The sequence below is a fragment of the Mustelus asterias genome, chromosome 22 (assembly GCF_964213995.1).
Source record: "Mustelus asterias chromosome 22, sMusAst1.hap1.1, whole genome shotgun sequence".
Classification (NCBI taxonomy): domain Eukaryota; kingdom Metazoa; phylum Chordata; class Chondrichthyes; order Carcharhiniformes; family Triakidae; genus Mustelus; species Mustelus asterias.
The window spans coordinates 1,503,840-1,526,585 of NC_135822.1; the positions used below are offsets into that span (position 1 = coordinate 1,503,840).

General features: G+C 44.2%; 1 protein-coding gene across 6 annotated transcripts in view; it reads right to left on the reverse strand.

Moving 5' to 3' along the window:
• LOC144509679 (rap1 GTPase-activating protein 1-like) overlaps positions 1–22,746 on the reverse strand; it is a 220,362-nt gene that overhangs the window by 112,256 nt on the left and 85,360 nt on the right. For 2 of the 6 annotated variants that reach the window (XM_078238458.1, XM_078238456.1), the window contains exons 1-2: positions 4,880–5,141; positions 198–233 (exon numbers count right to left, since the gene is read on the reverse strand). In XM_078238458.1, coding sequence (XP_078094584.1) covers positions 198–233; positions 4,880–5,002 — 159 coding nt within the window. In that variant the 5' untranslated portion in view covers positions 5,003–5,141. Of the gene's footprint in view, positions 1–197; positions 234–4,879; positions 5,144–22,746 lie in introns of those variants that run through there. The other 4 variants (XM_078238454.1, XM_078238457.1, XM_078238460.1 and 1 more) reach the window with 4 other exon arrangements.

Genomic DNA, 22,746 nt, shown 5'->3' on the forward strand with positions numbered 1-22,746 from the left:
CGAAAGCTTGTGTGGCTTTTGCTACCAAATAAACCTGTTGGACTTTAACCTGGTGTTGTTAAACTTCTTACTGTGTGAAGTTTGAGACAGAGGGATAATGTACTGAAAAGCAATCCCATGGTATTGCACAGAACAGATAAAACCGTGTTTGCTGAACTTTAAATTACTCAGCGAGGAGTTGAAGAGCAACATCTTACCTGCATCTTTTCAATCATTTCAAAGAAGTCACTGTTCTAAGGAGGAAACAAAGAGAATATCAGTTTGAAGGAACAGTGGAATCGCACAGCGAGCCTGAAGCAAAAACGTTGCGAAGTGAGGCTCTGTCTCTGAGTGAAGGGAATGTGGATCAGTGCATTAGACACACACCTGGAAAACTGGGGGCAACATTTCTCAGGCAAGTTAATCTGTGTACCTGATTCTCCAGCTGTGGACAAGAGAGGCACACAGAATGTGTCCTTAAATATGTTTTGCCATGATTAACCCAGAATCTGCATAATTAGAATGATTTCAGCAAATGTGTGTACTGGATCGTAGCTGCAATATTATTATTGGAGCGGCACAGTGGTTAGCACTGCTGCTTCACAGCGTCAGGGACCCGGTTCAATTCCCAGCTTGGGTCACTGTCTGTGTGGAGTCTGCACGTTCTCCCCGTGTCTGCGTGGGTTTCCTCCGGGTGCACCAGTTTCCTCCCACAGTCCGAAAGAAGTGTTGGTTAGGTGCATTGACCCGAACAGGTGCTGTAGTGTGGCGACTCGGGGAATTTCACAGTGACTTCATTGCAGTGTTAATGTAAGCCTTACTTGTGACTAATAAATAAACTTTAACTACTTGTAATAGGTAGCGTTATGGGGATAGGGACTGGGTGGGATTGTGGTTGGTGCAGACTCAATAGGCCAAATGGCCTCCTTCTGCACTGTAGTGATTCTCTGATTAATTGCCCTCTTATAGCCCCAAAGATTTCAGTATTTTTAAAGAATTCTTTTTCTGATAGCTTTGACAGGGTATAATCAATGAATGGCATCGTCCAGGGGACCATTCTTTATACGCTTGCCTAGCGAGGCAAGCTCACAGGTAATTTGTCTGTGACGTGCATCACAATTGAGCACAATTTGATTCTTGGCCTCTGTCCACACACATTTTCCAGCAGGCCTCACTCAACAGCTTGCAGGAGTGGCTGATCCTTATCCTCTGTTTGTTCTGGGATACAAGGCTGGCTGTAGTTTCCCACTTGTATGTCAGAGATCAGGCCAGGATCAAAATGTGGAAATTCACTGTCTGTATCATTCAATCCTAACCTGTCGTAATCCCTAATCACAGTTACATTTCTCACCATGGTTACCGGTGACCTTGTTCCTCCTGTGTTGTGCCTCTTGGACACACATCTTAAATATTTTGGTGAATTGTAGTCAGCGCCCTGGCAATCACTAAAGCATTTGGGAGAGCCTAGCATTGTAAACTTCCAAACTCCCATCACTGTCAGACTTGCTGTCTGTGCTGCATCTGATGACACATTCTCTGACTTAATCAAAGCTCTGTTCCACATCTCTTCAAGTCAATCATCACCTTCAGACTATCCTCTTCATCCTCCTTCAGACTGTACGTTTCCTGCACTCCAATCCTCACCAAATGACTCAATCACTGCATCTTGTTCTCAATAATGAGGCAATATCATTACCTCCTTCATTTCTTCAAAGACACGTTCTTTACGTCTCCAAATCCACCCAACAATTACTAACTCTGGCATTGCAAGAGCTGATAATATTACAATGGGATGCCGGTACTACAGTATGCTCAGGAGTAGAGGTTTTGCTTCTCTTTCCCAGTGAAACAATGTACAATGCCAATATAACCGCTCATATCAAATAATTAAACATGGAATTCCTTCATTTATGTGGTTAGGGCAGTGGGTAGCTGAGGGACATAGACCAGGAAACTTGCAGGTTTCACCCCGTCTTTGCTAATCAGACAGTGGGAGTGACAAACTTTGACCTCAGTATCCAGAAATCAGGGAAAGCCCTCTCCCGGTCTCTCTCCTGAAAGGGTTCTGATGTTATAGTCTGATGAGGACTGAGTCCGGTCAGCCTCTGAGGCTCTCCATGTTGCATAGTCTGGCATTATGATTCAGTTGTTCACGTGTGAAAAATAACTGCTTGGGTGAGATAAAGAGTGTGATCAAATCCTGCAGAGTTAGCAGGAGAAAAAAGTGAGAAACTGGTGGAAACTCAGAGGAAGAAAAAAAACAACAAGCGTGTTGAAAAGAGGACACCATAATTGTGTGACACAACCCAGAGGGGATAGTCACAAGACAATGGGCTGAGTGTTCCACGGAGGGAAACTACCACCAGGGAGTAAACCGGTTCTTGGAGTCCTTTCCTCCAAGTGCAGGATCATCGGGGGAAGCAAAGCCATACCCCCTTTTTACAGCTCCAGTGCCACATTCTGATAATATTAAATGTGCCAAAGTCACTTTAACAAACTGGAGAGAAGGCAAGTGTGCGAATTAAATGGGTCAGGGGAGTATTTAGGAAATGGGGGAGTAGCGAGGAGTCCGGATGGTCAGCTGGGGGAGGTAGTCAAATGGTCAACGTGTAGCTGGGGCTGGGGGGACAGTTGCGGGCGGGGGACAGTTGCGGGCGGGGGACAGCTGCGGGGTGCGCGAGGGGACAGTTGCGGGGTGCGCGGGGGAATAGTTGTGGGGCGCGGGGGGATAGTTGCGGGGCGCGGGGGGATAGTTCCGGGGCATGGGGGGAATAGTTGCGGGGCGCGGGGGGATAGTTGTGGGATGTGTGGGGGATAGTTGTGGGGTGTGGGGGAAGTCAGTGAGGAAGGTTTCGGGGGGGGGGGGGGTAGTTTGGTGGTTGGGAGGCGGGGGGGGTGAACGAAAGAGTTGAGAAGTCGGGTGGACAATGAGTGGTACAGGGAGGGCAGTCAGGAGGTTTAGACAGGGAATTCAGTCGGGGAGTCCAGTGGGGGCATCAGCGAGGTCAGGAGTTGGAATTGGTTTTAATCTTTCTAACTGTTCCTGGCTAACTATTCTGCTAAATGAGTTGGAATTGTTAAATTAGGGTTTTAGAAGGTTCTAGATGCAGTATGTGGGGAATTCTGAGGAGTCCTGCAATGAATCTTCTGGGATACCTCCAGGATAGGTCCCTCTGGAGAATAAAGATTTGGGCCATTAATATATTCCATTCCCATCATCCTATTTTCCACTCCTTTTTCTGCATTCCTCTTCATAGGCGAACTATTCTGTGGGATTTGAGAATGCTTTCTCTTGTTGCCTTTCACTGGGCAACCCAAGCCTGTGTGGCTAATGAAAGGTTCACTTTGTGAAGTGTCTGTACACTGCAGCAAACTGTCCATTTAGCAAGCAACACATTTACTGACTGAAATGTTGCTCATGCACTGAGATTGCAAAGGCAGCACCTGGACCTCACTAATCTTTCGCAATGCCCATTCTGAAAGCACCTCTGAAGATTAGCTCTGACCTTAATCCTTCCGTCCACTCTAGAATGCATTGGAACCTCTTCCTTCACACCCACCAAGTCACTGTGCTCGCTCCTTGGAGTACAATCATATAATGGAACACACTGTAACTATGGTAGCATCCAACCACTTGCTTTGATACAGTGCCTTTAACACAGTAAAAATATTCCTTCAGCAGCATCATCAACTGAGTCGGACACAGAACCACATGGAGAGAGATATTAGGACAAAAGCTTTGTCAAAGTGTTAGGTTGTAAAAAAAGTGTCCTAAATGAGGAAAAATAGATAAGAGAGGTGGAGATGTTTAAAGGAGGAAATTGCAGAGCTTAGGACCCAAGTAGCTGGTGAAAAAACCACCAGTAATGGAGGGATTAAAATGGGAGATGCACTTGAGACTGTAATTGGGAGAGTGTAGCCATCTCGAAGGATGGTAGGGCTGGGGGATACAGAATTAGACAAGACCTTGCAGGAATTTGAACACAAGGGTAGACGTTTTAAATTGAGGTACTGCCACATCAAGAGCCATTGAATGTCAATGAGCACGGGGTGATGGGGGAATGCGAGGCCGTATGAACACTTGAGAGAAAATGCTTCACACCCCTCATGCCTACTCTTCAATTTTTATCATATCCAACATCAATGGAAGGTCAGCTAACTGTTTCAATTGAGAATTTCCAACATTATATTGAGCACTGCGATGGACCTGCCTCAATAACCATCCACTACAAGAGATACAGATTGGAGATTACAACATCTCGACAGGAGTAACACTTTCCCATTGAATGAGAGAGAAAGTTGAGATGAAGATATGGTCAGCACCAAGAAGACTGGAGACCCGGAATGAAAGGTGAAGCTAGATGATGAAAAGGTGCTTTATACAACAGGAAGATAGCTTGCATATTTTTGCGATTAAGATTTGAATTTTTTAAAAGTCTTTTAGACTTTCTGATCTTTTTAAACTGTAATTTTCTGTCGAGTGAGTATTTTTGGGTGGATTGCATTTTACAAAAGATTTTAGTGACCAACATCAGAAACCTCATAAATGCCACTTGTAAAGAAGCTCTGCAGAATAATTTAGCATTTTCCTTTGTAATTGTATCAGGGTTTTAAGAAGCCAGTTCATTGCAGTTGGGTTTTGCTGCAGATTTCAATTTTAATTGTTTGTAAGTAACACGACATCATTCAGCAGAGTTACTTCAGAAAAAAACAAACCCAACTATTAACTTTCAGTGAAGTCAGGGACCAAAGCCAAGGACAGAACAACAAAAACATGCAAATAGCTCTTCGAGTATGTTCCAAAGGATGTAACTATCTACCTGCAATTACACTTTCTGCAAGTACTCAGGCAGAGAGTTAATGATTAAAAGCGACTCATACATTGACAAGGTCTACTCACAATATCAGTCCAGTATTGGAACGGCGAGCCCGCAGTCCTTTCCATGTCTGGACTTAGCTGCAGCAGTTGATTTTTAGGCATGTTGGCTGACCTGGAAAGTCTAACTATTCTTCCTCTCAACATGCATGTCCAGCATGTTAGATCAGAGTAGGACAGGTGACCATTTCTTCTTCCTTACCCTTGTTAGTTTGAGCTTTTTCCTCCCTGCTCCGGCTGAATATGCCAGTAGTTATGTGTGTTTGCCATATCAAGCTGGATCAGTGTGTGAAACTATTGGCTCCTTGCCAGAACAGCAGAACTGACTGTGCAAGACCTGGCGAATGACAGCATGTTGCAACAATGGTGCTTTAATGTAGACAAAAACACAGAGGCAGCCACAAAACTCGCTCCATTCACAAGGATATGGAAATCTGTCACAAACTCACTCCTTTATCTCTTCACTAAATGCAGCCCCAAAGCTTTTATTTTAAAACATTGGTGAGTTTCGTTACTTGGACTATTCCAATGCCCGCCTGGTGACCTCCCTTATTTCACCCTCAGGAAACCTGAGATCATCCAAAACTCTGCTGCTCCTCTCCTAACCTCCACCAAAATCCCATTTCCCCATCACCCTCATGTACATTGACCCATCAAAACATAGAAACTAGAAGCAGGAGTAGGCCATTTGGTCTTTCGATCCTGCTCCACCATTCATTTTGATCATGGCTGATCATCCAATTCAATATCCTGATCCCCCTCCCCCCCATATCCCATGATCCCTTTAGCTCCAAGAGGTATATATAATTGCTTCTTGAAATCAGACAGAGGGTAGCAGTCGAAGGGTCTTTTTCCGGCTGGAGGTCTGTGACCAGTGGTGTTCCGCAGGGCTCTGTACTGGGACCCCTGCTATTTGTGATATATATAAATGATTTGGAAGAAGGTGTAACTGATGTTATCAGCAAGTTTGCGGATGACACGAAGTTGGCTGGGCTTGCGGATAGCGATGAACATTGTCGGACAATACAGCAGGATATAGATAGGCTGGAAAATTGGGCGGAGAAATGATGCATTTTGGAAGAACTAATGTAGGGGGGAGTTATACAATAAATGGCAGAGCCATCAAGAGTATAGAAACACAGAGGGACCTAGATGTGCAAGTCCACAAATCCTTGAAGGTGGCAGCACAGGTGGAGAAGGTGGTGAAGAAGGCATATGGTATGCTTGCCTTTATAGGACGGGGTATAGAGTATAAAAGCTGGAATCTGATGTTGCAGCTGTATAGAACGCTGGTTAGGCCACATTTGGAGTACTGCGTCCAGTTCTGGTCGCCGCACTACCAGAAGGACGTGGAGGCTTTGGAGAGAATACAGAGGAGGTTTGCCTGGTATGGAGGGTCTTAGCTATGAGGAGAGATTGGGTAAACTGGGTTTGTTCTCCCTGGAAAGACGGAGAATGAGGGGAGACCTAATAGAGGTGTACAAAATTATGGAGGGTATAGATAGGGTGAACAGTGGGAAGCTTTTTCCCAGGTCGGAGGTGACGATCACGAGGGGTCACGGGCTCAAGGTGAGAGGGGCGAGGTATAACTCAGATATCAGAGGGACGTTTTTTACACAGAGGGTGGTGGGGGCCTGGAATGCGCTGCCAAGTAGGGTGGTGGAGGCAGGCACGCTGGCATCATTTAAGACTTACCTGGATAGTCACATGAGCAGCCTGGGAATGGAGGGATACAAACGATTGGTCTAGTTGGACCAATGAGCGGCACAGGCTTGGAGGGCCGAAGGGCCTGTTTCCTGTGCTGTACTGTTCTTTGTTCTTTGTTTTGGCCTCAACTACATTCGGTGGCAGTGAATTCCACACATTCACCACTCTCTGGGTGAAGAAATTTCAGTTCCCAGTTAAACAATGCCTTGAGTTTAAAATTTCCATCCTTGTTTTCAGATCTCTCTATGTTCTGGTCTGTCTTTATCTCTGTAATCTCTTCCAACCCCCACAACTCTCTGTTTCAGCTTGTTCATTTAAATGCATGGTACCTTCATACTTGATATTTCGATATCATAAGGGGATAATTTGTACATTGAAACTTCCAGTTTATTAAGCTCTAAACCTCTACCTGCCTAACTCTCTTTGCTCCTTTAAGATGCTGTTTAAAATCTACTACTTTGACCAAGTCTTTGACTATATGCACTAATGTCACATCTGGCTTGGTGTCAGATTTTACTTCATATTTCCCGTGAAGCTTGGGGATTTTTTGTTCCATTAAAGGTGCTATATAAATACAAGTTGTTGTTCTTAACTCTAACAGGTACCTCACACAACTGTTACAGAAAATATTACAATGAATAGTCAGCATGGAAAGGGGAAATCTTGCTTGACCAACATTGTTGAATTTTTTGAGGAGGCAACAGAGAGGGCAAGATGGTGGCTATCCAAAGAATGTACTTTATCTGGATTTTAAAAAGACTTTTGATAAGGTGCCCCATGATAGACGAATGACGCAAGTCTAAGTGAGTGGGCGAGGGTCTGGCAGATGGAGTACAATGTTGGTAAATGTGAGGTCATACATTTTGGTAGGAATAACAGCAAAATGAACTATTATATAAATGGTAAAAAATTGCAGCATGCTGCTGTGCAGAGGGACCTGGGTGTCCTTGTGCAGGAATCTCAAGGAGTTGGTTTGCAGGTAATTAAGAAGGCAAATGGAATTTTGTCCTTCATTGCTAGAGGGATGGAGTTTAAAAACAGCGAGATTATGTTGCAGTTGTATAAGGTGCTGGTGAGGACACACCTGGAGTACTGTGTACAGTTTTGTTCTTCTTACTTGAGAAAGGATATACTGGCACTGGAAGGGGTGCAGAGGAGATTCACTAGGTTGATTCCAGAGTTGAGAGGGTTGGCTTATGAGGAGAGACTGAGTAGACTGGGGCTATACTCATTGGAATTCAGAAGAATGAGGGGAGATCTTATAGAAACATACAAGATTATGAAGGGAATAGTTAAGACAGAAACAGGGAAGTTGTTTCCACTGGCAGGTGAAACTAGAACTAGGGGGCATAGCCTCAAAATAAGGGGAAGCAAATTTAGGACTGAGTTGAGGAGGAACTTCTTCACACAAAGGGTTGTGAATCTGTGGAATTCCCTGCCCAGTGAAGCAGGTGAGGCTACCTCATTGAATGATTTTAAGGCAAGGATAGATAGATTTTTGAACAGTAAAGGAATTGAGGGTTATGGTGAGTGGGAGGGTAAGTGGAGCTGAGTCCACAAAAAGATCAGCCATGATCTTATTGAATGGCGGAGCAGGCTCGAGGGGCCAGATGGTCTACTCCTGCTCCTAGTTCTTATGCTCTTATGTAAGTCAGAGAATGAGGAATCAGGAGAATTAAGTGGCAGAATGGATTAAAGATATGAAGCATAGAGTGGGAGAAAAGGCTTGTTAATTAGGTTGGCAGAGGGTGGGGCCAGGGGTCAGTGCTGGGGGTCACCACTCTTCACAATTTACAATAACGATTTGGATTGCAGAATCTAAAACAGTATTTTCTAACTTTGCAGTTGACTCCGATTTGAGAAGAATAGTTGATAGGCTGTGCGGTTCTGCCTAACATTCGACTTCCTGACATGCACTGGAAAGCAAAAATGCTGCAATGGTTTGATCACTGAATCCAATGCAGAACTGCCATTCTATGAAAACCTTCAGAACCTCAACTCGAATCATACAAATCTCTCTGGAGCTCTTTGAATGCTTTGAGTGATGCAGGTTTTGACAAAAAGGGCAAATGCTGCATCCTCTGGGTTGACATCAATATCACCAAAGCTCTGGTGAGCGATCCAGCAATAAAGCCTCTATGGTTCCACCTTTCTCAGTCAGTGATCAACAGGATCTGCAACTCTACGGGCAGCGACATTACACCTCCTCCACAAATGGGGCTTCAAGACAGTCCAGCATGTGATTGTTAAATACATTGTGAATGAAAATGACCTACAAAAATTGCTGCAGCTTTCAAGGCAAGGGAGAGAGAGAGGGAGAGAGAGAGAGAGAGCGGGAAAGAGAGAGACTAGAGGAGAGAGAGGGAGGAGAGAGAGCGGGAGAGAGAAAGAGTTAAGCATTCTCTTTTGAACAGTTTTTCTGACGAAGAAAACATCAGCTTCCATTTATAGCCCTAAAAATCCCACAGATACATTTAAATAAAAGACTCTGAAGAGTCAAACTGACTTAAAACATTAGCTATTTCTCTTTCAGAACTCCTGATGTAACTTGGAGAGGGATTATCTTTCACTGATGCAAATTATTCGGGAAAATGAAAGTTAGAAGGAAACCCCCTCCAGTACAGACAGTTTCCTGGTGGGAAGAGAGAGATATGACAGCTACTAAATGGTGTTTTACAGAGCTCCTTTGCCTGTTGGATTTTAATTGCCTCCTGGCTTCTCCGTGTTTTCTTCCCCAATGAAATTAAAACTGAGCTCAATTCCATGTTTAAACAAGTCCGTCTGCTTGTTAACTTCAGATTGCTGTCACAGATTGAGAATCGACTAACTGTATTAGAATGTTTCATAGAATTATTACAAAACCGTATTGACCTGGACTTTGCAATCAAAATGAAGCAAGGGCAACCTAAAAAGAAATACAGTTACTCGCAAGGAGCTGGTGAAGCTTGTGGATTTTTGGTGGTTTCCCCTTACCCTTTGAGGATACGCAGCGGTAATTATGAAGTCAGTACATTGTTAAAACCCGGTTACGCCTCATTCAACAAGGATATAACTTTCCAGAGTTTTTACATCAAGATTCACAGAGTAAAAGTGGAAATCCCCATCGATTCATGATGGCTGAGGGAGTCGATGGGAACCTCTGTAGCTCAAGTTCTGGGGGAGATCGACTCACTGACTGCAACATCTGGATTTCCACATTACCCTGCACATGTCTGGCCTCCTGATTCTTTTGCTGGTTTGAACGGAGTGATGAGGAGAGATGAGGAGAAATTTCTTCAGCCAGAGAATGGCGAATCTGTGGAATTCTTTACCGCAAAAGGCTATGGAGGCCAGGTTATTGAGTGTCTTTGAGACAGAGATGGATAGGTTCTTGATTAATAAGGGGATCAGGGGTTATAAGAACATAAGAAATAGGAGCAGGAGTAGGCCATCTGGCCCCTCAAGCTTGCTCCGCCATTCAATAAGATCATGGCTGATCTGATAGTGGGTTCAGTTCCACTTACCCTTCCGCTCCCCATAACCCTTAATTCCCTTAATGGTTAAAAATCTATCTATCTGTGACTTAAACACATTTAATGAGGTAGCCTCTACCGCTTCATTGGGCAGAGAATTCCAAAGATTCACTACCCGCTGGGAGAAGAAGTTCCTCCTCAACTCTGTTCTAAATTGACTCTCCCGTATTTTGAGGCGATGCCCCCTAGTTCTTGTTTCCATTGTAAGTGGAAACAATCTCGATGTTTCTACCCTGTCTAGCCCCTTCATTATCTTATATGTCTCTATAAGATCTCCCCTCAACCTTCTAAACGCCAAGGAGCACAGGCCCAGTCTACTCAATCTCTCCTCATAAGCTAACCCCCTCATCTCCGGAATCAACCTGGTGAACCTTCTCTGTACCCCCTCCAAAGCCAATACATCCTTTCTTAAATAAGGGGACCAAAATTGTACACAGTACTCTAGGTGCAGCCTCACCTGCACCTTGTACAGTTGCAGCATGACCTCCCTGCTTTTATACTCCATCCCTCTCGCGATAAAGGTCAACATTCCATTTGCCTTCTTGACCACCTGCAAACTATGTTTTTGTGATTCATGCACAAGGACCCCCAGGTCCCTCTGCACAGTAGCATGTTGTAATTTTTCACCGTTTAAATAATAGTCACTTTTCCTATTCTTCCTTCCAAAGTGGATAACCTCACACTTACCAACGTTATACTCCATCTGCCAGATCCTCGCCCACTCACTTAGCCTATCAAAATCTCTCTGTAGACTTTCAGCATCCTCCACGCAATTCGCTTTCCCACTCATCTTTGTGTCATCCGCAAACTTTGTTACCCTACACTCGGTCCCCTCCTCCAAATCATCTATGTACATGGTAAATAGTTGAGGCCCCAGCAGCGATCCCTGCGGCACGCCACTAGTCACGGATTGCCAACCAGAAAAGCACCCATTTATACCTCCTCTCTGTTTTCTGTTAGATAGCCAATCTTCAATCCACGCTAACACTTTACCCCCAACTCCGTGCACGTTTATCTTTTGCAGTAACCTTTTGTGAGGCACCTTATCATAGAACATAGAACAGTACAGCACAGAACAGGCCCTTCGGCCCACGATGTTGTGCCGAGCTTTATCTGAACCCAAGATCAAGCTATCCCACTCCCTATCATCCTGGTGTGCTCCATGTGCCTATCCAATAGCCGCTTAAATGTTCCTAAAGTGTCTGACTCCACTATCACTGCAGGCAGTCCATTCCACACCCCAACCACTCTCTGCGTAAAGAACCTACCTCTGATATCCTTCCTATATCTCCCACCATGAACCCTATAGTTATGCCCCCTTGTAATAGCTCCATCCACCCGAGGAAATAGTCTTTGAACGTTCACTCTATCTATCCCCTTCATCATTTTATAAACCTCTATTAAGTCTCCCCTCAGCCTCCTCCGCTCCAGAGAGAACAGCCCTAGCTCCCTCAACCTTTCCTCATAAGACCTACCCTCCAAACCAGGCAGCATCCTGGTAAATCTCCTCTGCACTCTTTCCAGCGCTTCCACATCCTTCTTATAGTGAGGTGACCAGAACTGCACACAATATTCCAAATGTGGTCTCACCAAGGTCCTGTACAGTTGCAGCATAACCCCACGGCTCTTAAACTCCAACCCCCTGTTAATAAAAGCTAACACATTATAGGCCTTCTTCACAGCTCTATCCACTTGAGTGGCAATCTTTAGAGATCTGTGGATATGGACCCCAAGATCTCTCTGTTCCTCCAGTCTTCAGAACCCTACCTTTGACCCTGTAATCCACATTTAAATTAGTCCTACCAAAATGAATCACCTCACATTTATCAAGGTTAAACTCCATCTGCCATTTTTCAGCCCAGCTTTGCATCTTATCTATGTCTCTTTGCAGTCAACAACAGTCCTCCACCTCATCCACTACTCCACCAATCTTGGTGTCATCAGCAAATTTACTGATCCACCCTTCAGCCCCCTCCTCGAAGTCATTAATAAAAATCACAAATAGCAGAGGACCAAGCACTGATCTCCCACAACCAAATCTAGCACTCCGCGAGCAACCTGCCTCCAGTCCGAACATTTTCCATCCAACACCACCCTCTGTCTTCGATCAGATAGCCAGTTACCTATCCAATCGGCCAACTTTCCCTCTATCCCACACCTCCTTACTTTCATCATAAGCCGACCATGGGGGACCTTATCAAACGCCTTACTAAAATCCATGTATATGACATCAACTGCCCTACCTTCATCAACACACTTAGTTACCTCCTCAAAAAATTCTATCAAATTTGTGAGGCACGACTTGCCCTTCACAAATCCGTGCTGACTATCCCGGATTAATCCGCATCTTTCTAAATGGTCGTAAATCCCATCCCTAAGGACCTTTTCCATCAATTTACCAACCACCGAAGTAAGACTAACCGGTCTATAATTACCAGGGTCATTTCTATTCCCTTTCTTAAACAGAGAAACAACATTCACCATTCTCCAGTAGTCTGGCACCATCCCCGTGGACAGTGAGGACCCAATGATCAAAGCCAAAGGCTCTGCAATCTCATCCCTTGCCTCCAAAGAATCCTAGGATATATTTCATCAGGCCCAGGGGACTTATCGACCTTCAGTTTATTCAAAACTGCCAGGACATCCTCCCTCCGAACATCTATTTCCTCCAGCCTATTAGCCTGTAACACCTTCTCTTCCTCAAAAACATGGCCCCTCTCCTTGGTGAACACTGAAGAAACATATTCATTCATCACCTCGCCTATCTCTACTGACTCCATACACAAATTCCCACTACTGTCCTTGACCGGCCCTAACCTCACCCTGGTCATTCTTTTATTCCTCACATAAGAGTAGAAAGCCTTGGGGTTTCCCTTGATCCGACCCGCCAAGGACTTTTCGTGTCCCCTCCTAGCTCTCCTAAGCCCCTTTTTCAGCTCATTCCTTGCTAACTTGTAACCCTCAATAGAGCCATCTGAACCTTGTTTCCTCATCCCTACATAAGCTTCCCTCTTCCTTTTCACAAGACATTCCACCTCTTTCGTGAACCATGGTTCCCTCACTCGGCCATTTCCTCCCTGCCTGACAGGGACATACCTATCAAGGACACCCAGTATTTGTTCCTTGAAAAAGTTCCACTTTTCATTAGTGCCTTTCCCTGACAGTTTCTGTTCCCATCTTATGCTCCCTAATTCTTGCCTAATCGCATCATAATTACCTCTTCCCCAATTGTAAACCTTGCCCTGCCGTACGGCCCTATCCCTCTCCATTGCAATAACAAAAGACACCGAATTGTGGTCACTATCTCCAAAGTGCTCTCCCACAACCAAATCTAAAATTGGCCCGGTTCATTTCCCAGTACCAAATCCAATGTGGCCCCACCTCTTGTCAGCCTATCCACATATTGTGTCAGGAAACCCTCCTGCACACACTGCACAAAAACTGCCCCATCCGAACTATTTGACCTACAAAGGTTCCAATCAATATTTGGAAAGTTAAAGTCTCCCATGACAACTACCCTGTGACCCCCACACATATCCATAATCTGCTTCGCAATTTCTTCCTCCACATCTCTATTACTATTTGGGGGCCTATAGTAAACTCCTAACAACGTGACCGCTCCTTTCCTATTTCTAACCTCAGCCCATATTACCTCAGTGTGCAGATCCCCCTCGAAGTGCCTTTCCAGAGCCGTTAAACTATCCTTGATTAACAATGCTACTCCTCCACCTCTTTTCCCAGCTTCCCTACACTTACTGAAACATCTATACCCCGGAACATCCAACAACCATTCCTGTCCTTGTTCTACCCATGTCTCCGTAATGGCCACAACATCGTAGTCCCAAGTACCAATCCACACCCCAAGTTCATCTACCTTGTTCCGGATGCTCCTTGCATTGAAGTAGACACACTTCAACCCAGCTTCCTGTCTACCGGTACCCACCCTTAACCCTGATACCTTCCCCATACCTCGAAAGCCTTCTGGAAATCCAAATACAATACATCCACCAGTTCACCCTGTCAACCGCACTCGTCACCTCCTCAAAAAACTCCAGTAAATTAGTCAAACATGACTTTCCCTTCCTGAATCCATGCTGCATCTGCTTGATTGAACCATTCTTATCCAGGTGTCCTGCTATTTCATCCTTTATGATAGATTCCAGCATTTTCCCAACTATGGATGTTAAGCTAACCGGCCTGTAGTTACGTGCCTTTTGTCTGCCTCCTTTTTTAAACAGTGGCGTTACATTAGCTGTTTTCCAATCAGCTGGCACCTCCCCAGAGTCCAGTGAATTTTGATAAATTACAACTAATGCATTTGCTATTACTTCTGCCGTTTCTTTTAGTACCCTGGGATGCATTCCATCCGGACCAGGGGACTTGTCTACCTTTAGTCCCATTAGCCTACCCAGCACTACCTCTTTAGTAATAGTGATCGTTTTAAGGTCCTCACCCCCTACAGTCCCATGACCGTCTATTTTTGGTATGCTATTTGTGTCCTCCACTGTGAAGACTGACACAAAAAACTTGCTTAAGGCCTCAGCCATTTCTTCGTTTCCCATTATTAAATCCCCGTTCTCATCTTCTAAGAGACCAACATTTACTTTAGCCAATCTTTTCCTTTTTATATATTTGTAAAAACTCTTACTATCAGTTTTTATATTTTATGCTAGTTTACTTTCATACTCTATCTTTCCTTTCTTTATTGCTTTCTTAGTAGTTCTTTGTTGCTTTTTAAAGCCTTCCCAATCCTCTAATTCCCCACTAATCTTGGCTACTCTGTATGCATTGGTTTTTAATTTGATACTGCCCTTTATCTTCATGGCTGGTTATCCCTTTTCTTACATTCCTTCTTTTTCACTGGAATATATTTTTCCTGGGTACTGAGAAAAATCTCCTTAAAAATCCTCCACTGTTCCTCAACTGTCCCACCAATTAGTCTGTGTTCCCAGTCTACATTAGCCAACTCTGCCCTCATCCTATTGTAATCCCCCTTGTTCAAGCAGAGGACACTGGTTTGGGGACCCTACTTTCTCACCCTCCATCTGTATTAGAAATTCAACCATATTGTGATCACTCATTCCAAGAGGATCCCTCACAAGGAGATCATTTATTTTACCTGCCTCATTACACAGGACCAGATCCAGGATAGCTTGCACCCTCGTAGGTTCTGTAACATACTGTTTGAGGAAACAATCGCGACAGCATTCTAAGAACTCTAAGGGTTATGGGGAAAAGGCAGGAGAATGGGGGATGAGAAAAATATCAGCCATGATTGAATGGCGGAGCAGATGGGCCAAGTGGCCTAATTCTGCTCCTGTGTCTTATGGTCTTATGATGGTGAATCCCGACTAATTTGCCATCAATACCAGCATATAATTCAGACCAATAGATACTTTTGATAAAGCAGCATTGAAATGATCCTACAACTTATGCCCTACAGATGAGATAAGGAAGGAATATTTAAAAGTGCCTTCATCATAGTTGTAGACTGATATTTAATCAAATAAATGAACTTTAAATTTCAGAATCATCAAAAAACACCTTTACTGGAATGTTAAATACCTTTAGACATTTTTCTTTATCTAGTCTTTTCCCTGCAGAGCAGGAACCTCATGAGGAATTTGTGCCGAAATGCAGGATATTAAAAGACGCTGAAGGAATATTTTAAACTTGTAACTCTATGGGTTTCACGCAAACTTATTCCTAGCTTCCACAAAACCAAAATCTATCCAAATACACAAGTCATTGAGCCATTGTTTAGCGAACAGTCTCCAGCATCAACCCCGTGATAATAATTTGGACAAGCAAATGAGGAGCTGAACAGGTGATACAAACATATTTTTCCAAAAGCCACAAAGCAAATGCTTCCACAATAACAACAGACACGCAACTATAGCAGTTATATACAATAGCTTCAATTCTACCTGCAAGATTAAATCATTATACAGAACGCATCAGCCATACCAGGTCATTGGTATAGTAGATATTATAAAGAAATGAAAAATGCTCGGGTAAATTTCAATGATGCTTTCAGAAGATGGATCTCTGAAATCTAACAGCGCAGCTTTGATTCCCACTCCCTCGATGATCTTCCCTCTCTGTGAACGCAGCTTCTTGTTGGGAGCACGGAACAACCTTACAATCTTTCACTGGGGGTTGGTCATATATTCACACTTCATCGCAGTGACCTCTTCATGAGTTCATACAAATCAAAACTTAATCCATTTGCTTAGCCATCAACTCTTGCACAAGGAAAGGTTTATTACCTGAACTGATCCCAGCTGATCCCAGTCAGGGTAGCATCTGGACTAACACAGTTAGCCACACAATTCCCCTGGATTATTCCCAGCCTTCTATCCAAATCTCTCACCTTGGAGGAAAGGGGGGCCTCAGCTGGGAGCATAATCATATTCAACTGTCATGTAATGGATATGATGACCCTGATGCAACATTTGAAAAGCCTACTGTGTTCACATCGATAAGATCAGCAGTTGGGTGAGGTACTGGAATATTCCAGACAGAAAACTGGCCAGAACAAGATGCCAAAAGTATAAAGTAAAGGAAACTCTTAAACAGAAACTAACCTTGGAGAGTAAAGAATGAAAATAGCATGAAGATGATATTTACAGTAATAACAGGGAAGATCTAACTAAAAGAACAGGTTGCACTCTAGAAGAAAGAAGAAAAGTATGATCAAACTAATCTGTAAGACTTTTAAAATTGAGTAGTTACCATGGAAACTGAAGGAATTTTTTTGAAAGTACTTGCTTTATTCAAGAAGATGTTTGTTCCACTTACTTTGCCGTTTATTGTAGAAAAACACTCACCAACTTCATAAGCCATTGCTTTACCTGAAGGTATATTTTTCAATTAAAAATAGATTCACATTGGAAGGAAATTTGAAGGCAGTATCACAATCTGATCATGTTTACAACCTTAAAAGCGTACCAAGCCAAGAAATCAACCTTCTGAAATTATTTCCTAAATAGAACATAGAACATAGAAAGCCACAGCACAAACAGGCCCTTCGGCCCACAAGTTGCGCCGATCACATCCCCACCTCTAGGCCTATCTATAGCCCTCAATCCCATTAAATCCCATGTACTCATCCAGAAGTCTCTTAAAAGACCCCAACGAGTTTGCCTCCACCACCACCGACGTCAGCCGATTCCACTCACCCACCACCCTCGAGTGAAAAACTTACCCCTGACATCTCCTCTGTACCAACCCCCCAGCACCTTAAACCTGTGTCCTCTCGTAGCAACCATTTCAGCCCTTGGAAATAGCCTCTGAGAGTCTACCCTATCCAGACCTCTCAACATCTTGTAAACCTCTATCAGGTCACCTCTCATCCTTCGTCTCTCCAGGGAGAAGAGACCAAGCTCCCTCAACCTATCCTCATAAGGCATGCCCCCCAATCCAGGCAACATCCTTGTAAATCTCCTCTGCACCCTTTCAATGGCTTCAACATCTTTCCTGTAATGAGGTGACCAGAACTGCGCGCAGTACTCCAAGTGGGGTCTAACCAGGGTCCTATAAAGCTGCAGCATTATCTCCCGACTCCTAAACTCAATCCCTCGATTAATGAAGGCCAGTACGCCGTACGCCTTCTTGACCGCATCCTCCACCTGCGAGGCCGATTTAAGAGTCCTATGGACCCGGACCCCAAGGTCCTTCTGATCCTCTACACTGCTAAGAATGGTACCCTTCATATTATACTGCTGCTTCATCCCATTGGATCTGCCAAAATGGATCACCACACACTTATCCGGGTTGAAGTCCATCTGCCACTTCTCCGCCCAGTCTTGCATTCTATCTATGTCTCGCTGCAACTTCTGACATCCCTCCAAACTATCCACAACACCACCTACCTTGGTGTCGTCAGCAAACTTACCAACCCATCCCTCCACTTCCTCATCCAGGTCATTTATGAAAATGACAAACAGCAAGGGTCCCAGAACAGATCCCTGGGGCACTCCACTGGTCACTGACCTCCATGCAGAGAAAGACCCCTCCACAGCCACTCTCTGCCTTCTGCAGGCAAGCCAGTTCTGGATCCACAAGGCAACAGCCCCTTGGATCCCATGCCCTCTCACTTTCTCAAGAAGTCTTGCATGGGGGACCTTATCGAACACCTTGCTGAAGTCCATATAGACCACATCCACCGCTCTTCCTTCGTCAATGTGTTTGGTCACATTTTCAAAGAACTCAACCAGGCTCGTAAGGCACGACCTGCCCTTGACAAAGCCGTGCTGACTACTTTTGATCATACTAAACTTCTCTAGATGATCATAAATCCTGTCTCTCAGGATCCTCTCCATCAACTTACCAACCACTGAGGTTAGACTCACCGGTCGGTAATTTCCCGGGCTGTCCCTGTTCCCTTTCTTGAATATAGGGACCACATCTGCAATCCTCCAATCCTCCGGAACCTCTCCCGTCTCCATCGACGATGCAAAGATCATCGCCAAAGGCTCCGCAATCTCCTCCCTCCTAATACTCCGCATTAAAAGTGTTAAAGTGATAATAATTGAAGACAATAATACCTGCTTTATGGAATCAGTTTATAACCTTCAGAAAATGCAGCAACAATCATCGCCTTGGAAATAACAACTCTAAAATGGCAGATTATATTTGGATAAAGACTGGTGGAGATCTGAAACTCTGTCCACCAGAAGGTTGTAGATGCTGGAGGGGGTGGAATGGAAGTTTGAAGTCTGAGGTTGATAGATTTTTGGTGGGTTTGGGGACTGAGGAATTTGGAGAAAATTAAGATACAAATCAGCCATGATCTAGTCAAATGGCCGGGGATGAACGGCCTATGAATTTGGGCATGTAATTTTTCTTTCTTTGACTAGTCTCCAAAAGGTGCTGCCAGCTCTCCATTCACTCCAATAATTCACTGTTCCTTACCGATGTACCTGAACTATGCGTGCCCACAGGTTACTTACGCACAGAGCTAAGCTGTATTCTGTCCTTGAATACAAGCTTCCTAACAATGTAGAGGGCATCTAGGTAATTTTCATTTCATTGAGATTGGCATCTTACCAGCCATTTGCTTAATAATTAAACAAATTAATTTAAAAATTAGCATTATTATTATGCATCAATAAAGTCTGAGTCATATATTTATTGCCTCTCTTGGACCAACAGAAAAAACTTCTGTTCATTGCTGCCAGTTCATCGATGGGTCAAGATCTATCCCCTTTGAAATTCCAATTTGTTCTGAATAAGGAGGGCAACATGAGGACACAACAATTCTATTTAGCAAGCATGGAGCTGGCTATAGGGTTCATTTTCTCATTGCTCAGTGACCCGTCTCTACATGAAATTATTTCGTAAATAACCGAAAGGAACCTGCCTTTCTCATCCAGCCACAGAATTTAAACACTCCTGCTACCTGGATGCTCCTTAAGAAGCATTACAATCTTGGCCTCAAAATCCTGTTGTACTCTTCAACACATTTCAAAACAGACTTGGCTCCAATCAATGTTATTACAATTATAGCTCAATTCATCCCATTGCGAATGGAGGAGTTTTCATTTAAGTAAAATTGTAAAATTATGAGGGGTATAGATAGGGTGAATAGTTGGAAGCTTTTCCCCAGGGTAGAAATGACAATTACAAGGGGGCACAAGTTCAAGATAAGGGGGAAAAGGTTCAGTGGAGATGTGCAGGGGAAGCATTTTTTTTACACAGAGGGTGGTGGGGGCCTGGAATGCACTGCCAAGTGAGGTGGCTGAGGCAGTTACGTTAGTAACATTTAAGACTTATCTGTATAGACACATGAACAAATGGGGAATAGAAGGATATAAGTGGTTGGTCCAGGTAGGACAACGTGATTGGCACAGGCTTGGAGGGCCAAAGGGCCTGTTCCTGTGCTGTTCTTTGTTCAACCCTCATTATTCTAATAATCCCTGAGGCTGTTTTACTCTTAGTAAGAAGTCTCACAACACCAGGTTAAAGTCCAACAGGTTTATTTGGTAGCAAAAGCTACTAGCTTTGCTACCAAATAAACCTGTTGGACCTTAACCTGGTGTTGTGAGACTTCTTACTGTGTTTACCCCAATCCAACGCCGGCATCTCCACATCATGTTTTACTCTTAGCCAGTAGGCAGATCCAGGGATATCAGCATGTGCCTGGGTTGACTGCATTGGCTCATTTCCAGCTCACAGAATAACACTGAAATACTATCACGTGCAAGAAACACGCAATCATCAGGTTTAAGTTCCAATCTTCACGGATCTAAAATGTATGCTTAAAGATATTTACATACACAAAGCATTTTTATTTGGCTCATTTTGATATTCTGTCTCATTGTAGTTTATTTTTCTATGTACTTTTACCCTTTGTACGGCTCCCAATGTCCCACCCTGTCAATTATGTCTGAATGCCCAAACTTTCACATTTCTATCTTTCTCCTCTCCCTCGACTTCATTTTGGCGATGGGACCAAGTTTAGAAAATAATGGGCTGTTTTCAGGAGTCTGGGATTCACAGCCTTCTTCTGCCATTGGCTGTGTGCTTGGAAGACTGTGACACCCGCCCAAATTTCCAATCTACGCCAGTGGCTGAGGGGCCTCCGCCATCGGCCCAACCTTTTGAAATATCCTCCTAGAGCAACTTCAGCTGAGACTAAATCACGCCTTGGTTCACAACTCTGGTTCCACGTCTGGTAAAGTATCCAATTCCACCCCCCCCACCCCGACCCACCACAAATCTCCATGCAATACACCCCCCCGACTCCCCCACCCCATGAGAAAATGGAATTTACTGTCTAATGCAATAGCTGTGGTTCAGACTCAGCTTTTCCGATGCTCTAAAATTATCCAAAGTGCTGCTCCTGTGTCCCATTTCATTCTCGCTTTGGTCCCCCAGTTAACCCTGCTCAGCCCCATCTGCATCGGCTCCATTTGACTATTTTAAAATGCTCACTGTCATGTTCGAATTCCTTCACATTCTTTCTCCTCCCTATCTCTGTAACCTCTAGCTTGTGGACTGTGCAAAGGTGTTGCACAAAGTGTCACCCAGTCTGCGTTTAGTCTCCCCAGTGTCAAGGAAATTGCATTGGGAGCAGCAAATAAACCAAATTGAAGGAGGTGCAAATGAGACCCTGCCGAACCTGAAAGGAATGTTTGGGGCCTTGGACAGTGAGGAGGAAGGGAGTGGGGCAGTGTTACACCTTCTGCGATCGCAAGGGAAGGTATTGTGGGCGATGGGTGAAGAGTTGGGCATGATGAAGGAGTGGAGCAGGGTGCCCCAGAGGGAACGGTCCCTGCGGAATGCTGATGGGGAGAGTGAAGGGAGGACGTGTTGATTGGTGGCATCATAATGGAGTTAGCTGTAATGGCAAAGGATGGTCATTTGAATCGAGAGGGTTGTGGAGTGGAAAATGAGGACAAAGGACCCTATTGTGGTTCTGGGAGGGAGGAGAAGAGGTGAGGGCAGGGTGCACGGGAAAGGGGTCGAACCTGGTTGCACGCCCTGTCAACATGTATGCATGCACCATGTGCACCGTGATTAATGAAAAAGGCAGACATATCAGAAGCGCCATTTTTGAAGGTGGCATCATCAGAACAGATACAACCGAGGTGGAGAATTGGGAGAATGGGATGGAGTCCTTCCAGGAAGCAGAGTGTGAGGAGCTGTAGCTGAGGGAGTCGGTGGGCTTGTAATGAATATTGATGGTCAGTCTATCATCAGAAATGGAGCCCAACAGGTCAAGGAATGGAACATGTGAAGGTGACAGAGGGGTGGAAATCGGAAGCAAGCGGATCTCTTCCGTTTTCACGCTCATTCAGCATTGGGAATTTTTTTCAGAAAATTCCGCTCTAACTCTCTCCAGTGATGCAGCCAGGCCTTCAAGTTTTTCCAGCATTTTCTGTTTTTGTTGTTGACTCCAATCCAAATGTTGTTCAAAAAGTAGTTTTATATTAATCAGGATTCAATTTGAGAAAGGATGAAGCATTTTGCATTTTAAATTCTGATATGTTAATTGCTGCTACATTCAGGGTGGTTGATTAGTGTGAAACACGTGAACATACATCACCTTTCTATTGACCGCTTCCAGAAGAAATGCTTCTGTAGGGTCATTTGATAACAATGAACAACTAGAATTTGCATTTATATTGTTCTTTTAATGTAATAAAATGTTCCATGGTGCTTAACTGCAGTGTAATCAGTGAAGAATTACCTGAGTAAAGGAGGAGACATTGGAACAGCAACCAAAACGGCCAAAGTCAGTGGATTTATGAGAAGCTTTGAAGGAGGAAAGAGTTGGAGAAGTTAAGGGAGGAAATTGGGAATATCAAACAGCAGGAAGCTACTCTGCCTCTCAAAACTGCTCCAACATAGCTGATCTATATCTTAACTCCATCTATCCATCTTGAACATAGAACATAGAACAGTACAGCACAGACAGGCCCTTCAGCCCACGATGTTGTGCCGAGCTTTATCTGAAACCAAGATCAAGCTATCCAACTCCCCATCATCCTGGTGTGCTCCATGTGCCCATCCAATAACCGCTTAAATGTTCCTCAAGTGTCTGACTCCACTATCACTGCAGGCAGTCCATTCCACACCCCAACCACTCTCTGCGTAAAGAACCTACCTCTGATATCCTTCCTATATCTCCCACCATGAACCCTATAGTTATGCCCCCTTGTAATA